Source organism: Callospermophilus lateralis, chromosome 3 (genome assembly GCF_048772815.1).
Source record: "Callospermophilus lateralis isolate mCalLat2 chromosome 3, mCalLat2.hap1, whole genome shotgun sequence".
Lineage (NCBI taxonomy): Eukaryota > Metazoa > Chordata > Mammalia > Rodentia > Sciuridae > Callospermophilus > Callospermophilus lateralis.
This window is the reverse complement of record NC_135307.1, coordinates 73,984,842-73,998,873: the sequence shown is the minus strand read 5'-3', so window position 1 is coordinate 73,998,873 and position 14,032 is coordinate 73,984,842. Positions and strand designations below refer to the sequence as shown.

The 14,032-nt window shown below is 37.0% G+C and overlaps 1 protein-coding gene across 2 annotated transcripts in view; it reads left to right on the top strand.

The window, feature by feature from the left end:
• The window catches only part of Peli2 (pellino E3 ubiquitin protein ligase family member 2), a 174,884-nt gene that overhangs the window by 143,325 nt on the left and 17,527 nt on the right, over positions 1-14,032 (top strand). For both annotated transcript variants that reach the window (XM_076850452.2, XM_076850451.2), the window contains one exon: positions 11,785-11,886. In XM_076850452.2, the coding sequence (XP_076706567.1) occupies positions 11,785-11,886 (102 nt within the window). The remainder of the gene's footprint in view (positions 1-11,784; positions 11,887-14,032) is intronic.

Here is a 14,032-nt window from a genome sequence, read left to right as displayed (position 1 = left end):
TTGGTACTTTGTACACATTATACCTTGTTGAAAATATTCTTTGCCTCATAAATGCCATCAGTATCCTGGAAGACTCCATAAAGTTATTAAATTCTCTAATAGAGTTTACACATTCTATAGTAATCAAAATAATTGACTATAAGAGTAATTGTGTTGGGCATTGTAGTCTGGGTCTTTACAAACATCATCTGAGCTTTTCCAGCAACCCTTGGAGGTAGTGGTAATACTTTACAGGTTAGGAAATTCAAACTACAGTCCAAGGACACACACCTAACATGGAGTTTGTAAGTTCAGTTTAATGAGACTTGAGACATATAACATCCAGCATACCTAAACTTTTGTCAAAAAACAGTTGCAAATGGTTTGGGGTGGTAGCAGGTACTCCAAGAAAAGGCAGCTATTGTCTTACAATCTTGTGTGTTAAGATTGAGATTTGCATGATGTAAGCAGGCTTAACATCTTGAAAGTACCACCTGCCAATATACCTGTTGTCTTGTGAAAATAAATATTTTGATGTTTCTATGTAAGTAGAATTTCAGACTTACGTAGGATAATTCCATAAAGAAAATGAGATTCTTCAACAGATGGACAAAATTTAAATATAGGCCAAATCGTCAAACACACAAAAAATCAAGTTTAATGAGGGACAAATTTGAACTTCTCCCTTCTTTTTTACAACTTTTAAATAAGGACTTTTGCTTCTATCATTATAAATAATCAATAGGGTTTTGTATTTTGTTTTGTTTGGTATAAGAGTAATTTCAATCTTTTTATTTCTTGATACTCAAGAGGTTGTTTGAACCGCCAATAAACTGGCCTATATATTAAAATAATTATATGGTAGATCTTGGGTTATCTTAGTATAAAATCAATTTATGTCAGATCCAATTTATAGCATCTGGAAATCTGCCTGCTCAGCCCAACAAATTTACTACTGACTCACCAGAGCACACAGCATATGTGGATGCCTATGTATTTCTTCTCCAGTGCTCTTTGGAAATAAGATATACCTTGTGTTATGGTTTAGGAGGTGTCCCCTGAAAGCACACACATGAGACAATGCAAGAAACCTTAGCTGGGTCATGAGAGCCTTAACCTAATCAGCACATGAATCCCTTGATAGAGATTAACTGGACCAGGCTGGGTGTGGCTGGAGGAGGTGGATCCCTGGGAATGAGCCTTTGGGGTATATATTTTGTCCTTGTTGAGCAGAGCTCTCTGTCTCTGCTTCTTGGTGCTTTGCTCCCAGCTGCTTTCCTCTGCCACACACTTTGTGGTATTCTGCCTCACCTCAGATCCTGAGAAATGGCATTGGCCACTTATGAACTGAAACCTCTGAAACAAGGAGCCCCCAAATAAACTTTACCTCCTCTAATTGGTATCATCAGGTCAAACACCTTATGTTACCAAACAAATGTATTATTAAATGAGGAAAATTATTAACCAATGAATTTTGCTTTTTCAGTGTAGTCATTTGCAAGATGCTTTATTCTTATTTATGATTTATATTTATTAGAGTTTAGTCTTTCAATGAGCTTTGCTTCTTGGGACAAGTAGCTATTGCCTGTATGTAAATATTTAGAGAAATAAATGTTAGAGATCATAGCAGACAGTTTTACATACATCCTTTAAATATCTTCCTCTAAAGTTTAACAACTCCTGTTTTTATATGTACAGGAGTTAGGTTGCCCCTAACTCCAGATTAATCTTAAGGTATTCAACAATGAGAAAATACTGTTTTATTTTCACTGAAATACTTGGCGCTTCACAAGAATACTGCATCTTCATTCTCATGCTTCTTGCTCCTGGCTAGAGCTGTAAATGTAAGAGCAAAGGCCCTGCTGTTTCAAAAGGAGTCTGTTGAAAGTCACTTTCTCTACCTCTCACTAAGAGAGGCTACCCCATCCCCTGCCCCTCTGGTGACCATGCACGAGTGGTCTTTGTTGCAGAATCAAGCCCTGGGTGGCCAGTAGTTCTAATGCCTGGCCTCCAGACCATTGCCTTCTGCCATGGATATGGTACTCAGGACCTCATGCTTCCTCATTCCCTCCTGCTCTGTCAGGTGCCACCACACAGACAGTGGGGCAGATGTTACCAAGAAGCAGTAGAACTTTAAAGTCTTGATTTAGAATGACTGTCATTTTATAGTAACTAGTGCACAGTGCGTGTTTAGCAAAGTGAATATGTTTATATATGTAGACATGTGTCCAAGTCAAGAAGGTTGCTTAATAGGAGGAGATTAGCTTAATAGGTTTAGAATCACAGTGAAGTACTCCATACAAACTTGAGTATAACCTTTCACTTGTTCAGCACTTTGTGATATACTTGGTGGATACAGAAGTAGCTGAAACATCTCTCTTTTCTATAGCAGTGACTTTCCTAGGACAAGACTGCACAATGACAAAACCAAGACGCAGACCAAGGCTCAGAGCACTTGAGTAACTTGCATAGAGTCCCATAGCCAGCTGATGGTACAGTGGCAATCTGGCCCCATCTGTACTATTAACTGCAAAATATACTGATGGAATTGGAGGCTGATTTAAAAAGACAGTTCTTCCCTCCAGGAACTTTTTATATGGCTAGAAGTTGTATAGTTCCCAGGGACAGATCACAAAGCTTATGAACTTGATCTTGCTCAGTTCTCTAGCTGTAGCCCTTGGTGTTCTTATCTTCTGAGTCAGGTCATCTATCTTTGTAATCTGAATCATCAACCAAATTCAGCTTCATTATAATTAGGAGAACCCCCAAATTAGAAACAGGTTCTCCTCAAATGCTCTTACCCTTAGGCATCTGTGCTCACTGATTCTCTCTGCCCCACTCCTGTCCAGGCCTGTGCATGCTGTAGGTTCTCTGCCTGGTTTACTGAATAGCTCAATAAGCTGATCCAGGATGGGCATAGGAGTGGCCCCCTGCCAAGTTCAAAGCCATTGCCTCTAACAAATAGACATATCATTTTTATTTACTAGGAAATACTGTTGATTTTGATTAAAAAAAAATAAGTTAGCATTCAGTGACTTTTGCTACCATACCCATGGGCAGGGCACTCAATTGAAATCTGGTTCCTTGGAAAGATAGAATATTTTAAAGAGGTGCATGTGACATAAATTATAAAATTTCTTTAGCCACCTTCTCTCTTTAGAAATAGTACTCATACATATTTTATTCATAAATTGACAAGGATGGCAGAGACCTCATCTTCCCTGTAGCAATTTGAACCAGAGTGATTGAGGATTTATTGCCTAATTATACCTGTCATCCTGTCATAAAAGTCATTAGTTCTGGAAAAACAAGTTTGTCATGCCAGGATTATCCCTAATTAATACAGTCAATAGCTAATGTATATTTAAAGCCAAGAGAATAGCAGCCTTCGAGTAATATGTTATGGACTACAAGGAACTGATGGAAAACATCTTTGGGTCATGAAGCAGTGCTCAAAGTACAGATTTGCATCTGAGGGAAGAAAATGCCACTTTACACAGCGTTCCCTTTGCGTTGAATATAGTGAAATTAGTGCAACTGGCATTGGCCCCATTTGTTGATGAATTATAAAAGTAGTAACTGAAGAATCAGAGAGGTTATTTAATCTGGTTTTAATTGATGAGAACCCAAACTACTAGCCTTCAAGCCTGATCTAGAGTGGTGTTTCCTCAGCATTAAAATCTACTAGCCAAGTTGATCTTGGCAGTATCCACATAGGGATTCTGCTTTCCTACATGTAAAGTTGGAGCTCAGCAGAATGGACCAAGTAATCACAGTCAGAGAGCCACATTGGCATCAGTGTTTTTTTTTTTTTTTGGCCTGATGTTCTGGCATGCGCTGGATTATCAGTGGATACTGCAGCCAGTGGTCCTGTTATACGTCCATATGTGCTCGATAATCTCTAGTACCCACGCTGTTCTGCCCAGCATTACAGTGTACATGGGTTTTGGAATGGGAAAAATCACACAGCAGTTATTTCCAGGCTGCCATAAAGTTACAGCAAAATCATTTATGTACATTTCTGCCACAAGCATACATATCAAAAGTTGTTTTTGAATTAAATTCATTGGCCCCATCCAGACTTATCCCCAAACAGTTTTGTTGTTGTGTTTTCCCACAGTAGTTAAAAAACTTCTCCAGCAACATACTCTGTTATAGACTGTTTGTGTTTAATAACCAAATCTTCATGAGAGGTCAGGATAGTTATTTTTCTAATTTTTATCAGGTCTTTTCTGTAGTAATCATTTTGTATAGCTATTTTCAAGTTGTATGATGGGTTGAAATATTTTATTGCAAATAAGAAATAGCAGTTAAAGTGGGTGAAAATAAAGTTGCCCTTTAAAGTATGCAGACTCCTCAGCAGGGGAGCCTCTACTTGGCCCATCAGTCCTAGGCAGAGGACCTCATTGTGCCCATCATTTAAAGGCTGTTGAACACAAGTTTAGATTGTTTTTCTCCATGGACCCCAAATGACAAAGGGCTCCCAGCTCCCAGAGTCAACTATGAGGACACGTGTCAGCCTGAGAGTGCCTGCAACCTCTCCCCAGAGAACTAATGATGGGCAGTGGCAGATGAGGGGCCCTGGCTCTGTCCCTGGTAAGGGACTCAGCGACCATGCAGTGGGTTCCATTACCCTCACACATCAGAGGCAGAGCTCTCACACTGCTGTGAACACTCCGGATCTAGCTGGGAAAGGCTCTTTCAGCCCTTGGTCCTCTCTTCTGAGAAGCAAATGCAGTGCCAATTGTGCTTACACACAGAGAAGACGGTGCAGGGCAGGCTTTTCCAGGAATTGTCATGAGAGTTAGTCACACCACTGTGTGCCCTGTGGTTCTATAGTAATCAGCATCCAGGATGTCTAGACAAAGGCATTGTTAAACCTTCGAGTCATTTTGTTCTAAGGAAGACAGTAATAGACAAATTGGGTGTAGTTCTGAAGAAAAAGAATTTCATTTCTCTTCATTCAAATCTCTCTCTCTCTCTCTCTCTCTCTCTCTCTCTCTGTCTCTCTCTCTCTCTCTCTGTCTCTCTCTCTCTCCATTCCCTTAAATGAGGCAGACTGTGGTTTAGAGAACATACCCTTTTAGTATTCATAACGCGTGGAGTTTGCCAAAGTTTGGCGTCATCATTTCTAAAATAAGCAGTTATTTTCTTCTGCCTTCTTGGTGTCCCCTCTATTCCTGCTCCAAATGTGTAAGGACTAAAAAATGTCCCATGTGACATGGTTGGTGGCTTTTGCCTCCTCTGACAATGCTTTAAAAGAATGCCTTACAGATAAATTTCTTTTATACATACTGATATATAAATAATAAGTTTAGATAGTGATACAAATTTTTCTTAACAAGTCTTCTAACAACTGAGGAGTACTACAGTACAAATTTATATTTGTTCTAACTGTAGACAGTCTTACCAGTTTCAGGAGCCCACAGTACTTCTCTCAGTAGCATCCCTCTGCTCTATGGGAAGACTCTGCTGCCCACTGTAGTAGATACCCTAGCCCTCACCCTTGGGTGTAGGTAAGCTGTACACAAAAGTCATAATGTCCTCTGTGATGAGTCACAGAGATAGGAAAAAAAAAATGGTCTGGCACTGAGTCACCTTGAAAACTGGTTGTTCCATTTGTCTCTTGTGTGGCAAATTATTCCCAAATTGGTGACTTTACAGAAATCATTCCATTGTTTATTATTTTGTGGGTCAAGGCTGTCGCTAGTCTGCGTGCTGAGTGCTGAGGCAGCTAGAAGGGAGTGTCCATTCCCAAAGTGGCTTCCCACTTGCATGTCTGCATCCTCGTGCTCCTTGGCCTCCTTCTCCCCACAGGGCAGTTTATCCCTAGCCACAGCTGAGAACTCATGTGGGAGCTGAGGGCTTCTCCATACCCAGCCACAAAAGTTCCAGGTGTCACTTCCATAGCATTTTGTGGTTTAGGCAAGTTCCTAAGGCAGACAGATTGAGAGGAAGACAAATTAGATTGCACCTCCTTGTCTAAAGAGCAGAAAGTTATGGGCCATATATAGGAACTGATATAAAACTCCTTCAAGGGATAAATGTTTTGTAAGTACTGGTTGCCCAAGAGCTACTTTGTATTCAAGGAGAAAAAGTAAAATGTTATACATTGTTTGCTCTGCTTTGTGTTTGAGTTTTGCCTTAATATCCTGAAATCAGTGAACCTGGCTTTGACTCCCTGTTGATTAATTATGATGGAATGGCAAGAGGGAGCTCATAGGTGGGAGAAAGTTTTTGGAATGAGGGACTGGGAATCTGGCAATGCTGTAGACTAATAGGAAACCCAAGAGGAGAAGGGTGTTTGACCAAAGTATCAGGATACTTTAGACTACAGGTAACAAAATGTAAAGTGCCCGACCAAAATCAGCCTAAAATACACATTTCTATTAGAAGACTGGGGATAGGTAGTTCTAGGTTTGGCTCAGCATCTCAAAGATATCATGCTGTCAGTCACCTTTTCTGAGTCTTTTGACATACTGTCAGTCAACTTCTCTTGAGAGTCTTTTGATACCCCTCTTATGTTGCAAGATAACCACCTCAGCTTCATCACCATATCATTATAGTAATGACAGAGAAAGAAAGAGTCTCTTCTGATGTCTTTCATCCCCAGAAACCTGACAACAGATTTCTATTGAGTCACACTGGCCAGAATACAGCTACATGTTCATGGGCTAGCCTCTGGGAGAGCTGGGTTAGAATTGGTCAGGCTTTCCCAGGGAAGTGAGGAGAAAGGCATTAAGTGGCACCAGCCTGGCTGCCACAGAGTCATATGCCCCCTACCCTACATAGGCAAAGTCCTAACTATAAAAATTAATATTTTCTAGAAACCAGTTAATTTCTCTATTGACTTTCTCTTGTTTACTTTGTGTTTGAGAGCTACTCCCATTTCCTCTTAACAAATAAAAGAATTAATTTTCCCACATACTTTAAAATTTGAATGAAAGCTCTTTGGCTGCCATGAAGATGGGTTTCCTGGAGATATCTTGTAGGATTGCCCTCCTGCTGCCATTACTTACTTCATACCCCTGTAAGTGCCTTCGTGTGCATATAGGTTCACATAAGGAAGGACTCTAGGCAGGAGCATGCTTGTTTTAGAGTCTGGAGACTTAGAGAACTCCCTGACCTTTTTTAGTTATAAGTTGGACCAGGACACCAATTTTAACTATTCTCATTCCTGAATGGCAAAGGCTGGCTGAACTGAGCCGAGTCAGTAACACAGTAGCATAGAACTGAAAAAACCCAGATCCTCAACTAAGAAGAAAACACCTTGATCCAAAAGGGCCTGGTGTGGGAGAGTGGGGAAGGTTGCCGTCTTCTCTGCACAGCTGCATGAGAGAAACGTTGTCTATGTCTATCCCACATGCTGCTAGGGCCCATTTTCTTCATGATGTTAAAAGGCTGAGTTTTCAAAGTAAGCTTGTAGGAAGATCATAACATTATGTTATAGAAATTGTGCTTGAACTGAATTACAGTGAATGTCAAAAGAAGGCCTATCTACCTATCCTCCTTTCTGATATTTCAGAAATAGATTTCAAAACAAATGTTTTGGAGAAATTTTTATTTCCAAAATACCTGAAACAATTGATTCACGTCAGTGAAATCTATTTCTAAAAGTGATTTGTTTTCATTACCATATTTCTGATTAATATAACTGTACATAATGGTGGGATTTATTGTTACATTATTCATACATGAACCCAAAATAACAATATAATTTGGCCAATATCGTTCCTCAATATTTCCCCTTTCCCTCCCCTTTTCTTTCCCCCTGCTTGGTTGCCTCTACTATCTCTTCCAATTTTCATGAGGCCTTCCCTACCAGGAAGTCGTATTTTAAGTGTTAAAAAATATTGTTAAAAAATTGATACTTCTAGTAAAAGAAGGGGGGGATGAGTGCTTTATGTACTTGTAGACCACTGTATAAGATAGAACCCAAGAAAGAAAGTGAAAATTGATCTCCAGCTAGATAGCTCCTATACTTTCCCCCAGCCACCTAACTCTGACCGCACCCTAGTGTTTAATATCCACAAACAAGATCATGCAAGCCCTAATTCATGTAATCAGGGAAATCTGCACCTCTCCATCTACTTCTGAGGATCTTAGTGGTGGCCTTAGTTTCCCTAGTTTTGACTGCCACCTTTTGCTCCAAATTCCAGTTCTGAATTAGGTCTCAGTCTTCTCAGGCTAACTCATCACCATACTCTGCACCATGCAGGTGCAGCTGGTATGTGGGCTTCTGAATAGGCAGGACTCCTCTCTGGCATTGCCTCAGAGAAATCCCTGCCAGAACTGGAAGGGACTTCCAGGTGGATGTCACTGACTCAAAGGGCACCAGCCAGCCCCCTACAAGGCTTGAATTATGTGTGCCTCAGAGCCACTCACCACTACTTAGGGCTTGTGTTTCTCTTCTCTCATTTTCCCATCTTCCCCAAATCTTCATATTATAGTTTAGCAGTCTTCCCCAGCTTTACTGAGATATAACTGAAAATTGTATATTGCAAGGTACCCAATATGATGATTTGATATATGTATACATTAAAAAATGATTTCCACAATCCAGTTAAAATTATATGTCTACCACATCCACTTATGTCACATTGAAAATAGTTCTTTATAAAAAAAAAATATACCCTGTTCAGGGATAGGCAGAACTAACATCATCAAAATGGCGATATTACCCAAAGTTCTCCATAGGTTTAATGCAATGCCAATCAAAATCCCAACGGCATTTCTTGTAGAAATAGATAAAGCAATCATGAAATTCATATGGAAAAATAAAAGACCCAGAATAGCAAAAACAACTCTAAGCAGGAAGTGTGAATCAGGCGGTATAGCGATACCAGACTTCAAACTATACTACAGAGCAATAGTAACAAAACAGCATGGTACTGGTACCAAAACAGGCGGGTGGACCAATGGTACAGAATAGAGGACACAGAAACCAATCCACAATATTACAACTATCTTATATTTGATAAAGGGGCTAAAAGCATGCAATGGAGGAAGGATAGCATCTTCAACAAATGGTGCTGGGAAAACTGGAAATCCATATGCAACAAAATGAAACTGAATCCCCTCCTCTCGCCATGCACAAAAGTTAACTCAAAATGGATCAAAGAGCTTGATATCAAATCAGAGACACAGCGTCTGATAGAAGAAAAAGTTGACTACCATCTACATACTGTGAGGTCGGGCTCCAAATTCTTCAGTAGGACACCCATAGCACAAGAGTTAATAACTAGAATCAACAAATGGGGCTTACTCAAACTAAAAAGTTTTTTTCTCAGTAAGAAACAATAAGAGAGGTAAATAGGGAGCCTACGACCTGGGAACAAATCTTTACTCCTCACACTTCAGATAGAGCCCTAATATCCAGAGTATACAAAGAACTCAAAAAATTAAGCAATAAGAAAACAAATAACCCAATCAACAAATGGGCCAAGGACCTGAACAGACACTTCTCAGAGGAGGACATAAAATCAATCAACAAGTACATGAAAAAATGCTCACCATCTCTAGCAGTCAGAGAAATGCAAATCAAAACCACCCTAAGATACCATCTCATTCCAGTAAGATTGGCAGCCATTATGAAGTCAAACAACAACAAGTGCTGGCGAGGATGTGGGGTAAAGGGTACACTTGTACATTGCTGGTGGGACTGCAAATTGGTGCGGCCAATTTGGAAAGCAGTATGGAGATTTCTTGGAAAGCTGGGAATGGAACCACCATTTGACCCAGCTATTCCCCTTCTTGGTCTATTCCCTAAAGACCTAAAAAGAGCATACTACAGAGACACTGCTACATCGATGTTCATAGCAACACAATTTACAATAGCAAGACTGTGGAACCAACCTAGATGCCCTTCAATAGATGAATGGATAAAAAAAAATTGTGGCATTTATACACAATGGAGTATTACTCTGCATTAAAAAATGACAAAATCATAGAATTTGCAGGGAAATGGATGGCATTAGAGCAGATAATGCTAAGTGAAGCCAGCCAATCCCTAAAAAACAAATGCCAAATGTCTTATTTGATATAAGGAGAGTAACTAAGAACAGAGTAGGGAGGAAGAGCATGAGAAGAAGATTAACATTAAACAGGGATGAGAGGTGGGAGAGAAAGGGAGAGAGAAGAGAAATTGCATGGAAATGGAAGGAGACCCTCAGGGTTATACAAAATTACATACAAGAGGAAGTGAGGGGAAAGGGAAATAAAAAAAAAACAAGGGGGAGAAATGAATTACAGTAGATGGGGTAGAGAGAGAAGAGGGGAGGGGAGGGGAGGGGAGGAGGGATAGTAGAGGATAGGAAAGGCAGCAGAATACAACAGACACTAGTATGGCAATATGTAAATCAGTGGATGTGTAACCGATGTGATTCTGCAATCTGTATGTGGGGTAAAAATGGGAGTTCATAACCCACTTGAATCAAAGTGTGAAATATGATATATCAAGAACGATGTAATGTTTTGAACAACCAACAATAAAAATTTAAAAATAAATAAATAAATAAATAAATAATTTGGCTTTCAGACAGTGTTACACCAGCACTATGGAATTTATCTGATTCAGATCAATGAAAATTTAGAAGATTTTATTTGTTAATGAAGTTAAATAGTTTAAGAACTATTTTTCAGATTCCTGAACTTATTAAAGATCTGTATTATCTTTAATGCTTTTATTATCTTCATAATAACATGTAAAATAAAACATCAATTCAATCACAAAGTTCCTTAGGGCAAGTGATTAAATAATCATGAGATTAACCAGGTTCACTTCAAAGATGATTTGGAATGTTGTACTATTTATTGCTCTAGGCAATTGTAGTAGTCAAATATAAATGTTCACAGAGTACATTTTCATTAACATGCTGTATATGTCCAGCTACTTCCATATGTTTTCTGGATTTCACACAATGTCATCATTAAATAAATATTTAATAGAAAGGCTTATTAAAGTTTTATTTTACTTAAAAGAGTAGAAATGAAGATAGATTAAGTTAAAAGTAATGGAGAAATGTAATTGAAATAACTTGGAAGTACAATTTAAATCAATACCTTTCTTAATTTAGAAATATTAAAAGTATATGACCACAATTTAAGATGTGTTTAAATATATCATTATGGAGAAAATAAGAGCAATATCTTATCTCACTATTTCTATGTTATTTGAATAAGAATATTAATTGTTCTTAGTCTAAAACAGAAAAAAAGACAAGTTAACTACCTTATTTATCAACTCATTAAAATATATTGATGTGGCTGTCATTAGCACATGTGTATTATTATATAGAAATCCTTACAGAGCATTGACAATTTTTTTCAGTGCTTATAATCAGTGCTTATAATACTGTGCTTATAATCTCTGTATCTTAGGAAAAATAACATAACATAATGTTATTGACTTACCTATTGTGTGAAATACATTTTAAAATTTTAAATAAATCACTATATTCAGTTTAAAAATTCTATCATTGAGTTTATATAAATGGAGAAACTATGTTTCTCTGGAAATGTTAAATCAAGTTGTGCAAGCTAGTAAAATAGCTTTGATTTGATTTAAATAAAATATTGTTCACATCAGGATATATGAAAAAACTAAAATTGTGACTACTGGCTCCTCTGTGATCCAGGAGACAGAGCACAGGGATAGACTCTTTGACTATGAAGAAAACACTGTCCTGTGCTAGGTTTCCTGATAAAGTAATGAATCCTAACCAGAAACAGACCTGTAATAATTTGTTAAAATGAACTTTTGATAAATGTTTTATTTATTTGTTTGTTTGTTTATTTCATGATCAGGCTATCAGCTGCAAAGGTCAACACAGCATATCCTACACTTTGTCGAGAAATCAGACTGTGGTGGTCGAATACACACATGATAAAGACACAGATATGTTTCAGGTAACATCTTTCTTTTCTAATTAAAGTGTTATTTTGCATTTTCCCTTTACTTGAATATTTTGATATGTGACTAGAACATCCAACACAGTAGTGTTTGATGATGTTGATGGGGAAGAAGTTAGGATAATATAAAACTTATTCCTATTTAGTTTTTAAAAGATTTAAAAAATTTTTAAAATGTAAAAAGAAATTATAAATGCCACATTGTCAGATCTCAGTGCAATAAAAATAGGTATTAATGAGAATAAAAAAAATTTAAGCCAACCACTTTTGAAAGCTAACATGAATATATTTATACTTTCTAAGTAACACTTGGGTCAAAATTTCAATTCTAGGCCTTTTAGAAAAAGCTGTGGGAACACTTTATAGCAAAAGTCAACATGATATAGCCAACATCTCACTTGTCTTCTAGAAAAACATAGAACTTAAATATTTTTATTATTAAAATATAAGAAAATAAATGAAGATAAAGGTACAATTCATTTCAGAAAGTTTTTTTTAATGACAATAATAAAATAATTAAGAACCTAGTTAACTAAGGATGGGCTCAGAAATAGTTTTAGTAGTACATAATTGCAAGTTCACAAATATTCCAATAGAAAGCAAAAGGAAAGAAAGTCCTCAATTAATGAATAGAATTGATAAATAAATCCAAGATTTGACACTTTAAAACATTGAAAATCAAAATTTGGACTAATAAAAGAAGCAAACATAAGTTGCAAACAATTAGGTTTTGCATTCTATGTGGAGAGTTAAATTCTTAAATAATGATGAAACAAATGTCAAAATGTTTGCTAGATACTGATGTCATACCCTAGGCCAAAATAAATATTAAAGAGAGTAAGCATTTAAATGTGAAAATGAAAGAACAAAAGTCCTAGAACAAAATTTAGCTGAATTCATGTTTTTGGAATGGGGAAGATTTAGTAACAAATAAAAACATAGATTTTGCTACACAACTTTGTGAATGTCAAGAAATTGAAAAGCATTTAAACTAGGGGACAATTTAGGCAACAAATCAAGTAGACAAAGGACTGGTGACTATAATACATCAACTGCCATTCACTAACCTGAAAAAATGGACAATGAGCAAAACATGTAGTTCTTAAAAGAAGAAATATATCCAGGCACAGTGACACACACCTGTAATCCCAGTGACTTGAGAGGCAGAGCTAGGAAGACTGCACATTCAAGGCCAACCTAGTAACTTAATGAGACCCTGTCTCAAAATAAAAAATAAAAAGGGGTGGGAATGTGTCTCAGTGGTTAAGCACCCCTGCGTTCAATTCCTGGTATTAAAAAAAAGAAGAAGAAAAAAAAAAGGAAGGAGAGAAGGAAATGAAGGAATATAAATAACTAGTAAATATATTTGAAATTTTTAAAATGCCAAATAAATTAATAGTATAATACTTGATTACCTGTTAATTGGAAAGTGTAAACATAGCACTGTAAAGCCTTTTATGGAAATGACACAGCATTTAGCGCTGTGAATTGTGCAGTGTTACCAGTAATTTAAAACTATCAGACCTACTGGCCCAGTAATTCTATCACTATCAAGTTTTTATGCACAAATAATTAAGGAATATGAATAAAAATTCAACTACAAAGATATCCATACAGCATTACATATACTAATAAAAATCTAGAAATAAATTGATACTCCACTGTTGGATGAGAATGGTTACAGTAGGGTACCTTTAAATGCAAAATACCATGTAGCCATTGAATGACTATTAAATAAGAAATACAATAAAATGAGTTTAAAAAGCATATGTACACACATATATGTGGATAAACATGTACGTGAAAGAGAAATGGACTGGAAAGAAATGCCCCAGCTCTTTTACCCTATTTTCTGTAACATCATGGAGTGCATTCCTAACATGGACCACCTAGGTCAGATCTAAAAGAGAAATAAAAATCTAAAATAAAATAGTCTGCTTCCTTTAAAAATTCTCTCAAAATTTGGGAGTAATACTACTTTTTCTTCTGTTTATCAAATTAAAAATTAGTGGCAAAAATACAATAAATTAGCCACCTGGGGGAAAAATGTTTTACCATCTAATGCCATCAAATTTCAAATTAAAGATTCAAAGTATTTTTCTAAAAAGTTCAAAGTATTAGAAGAAAACATGAGGAATTATTA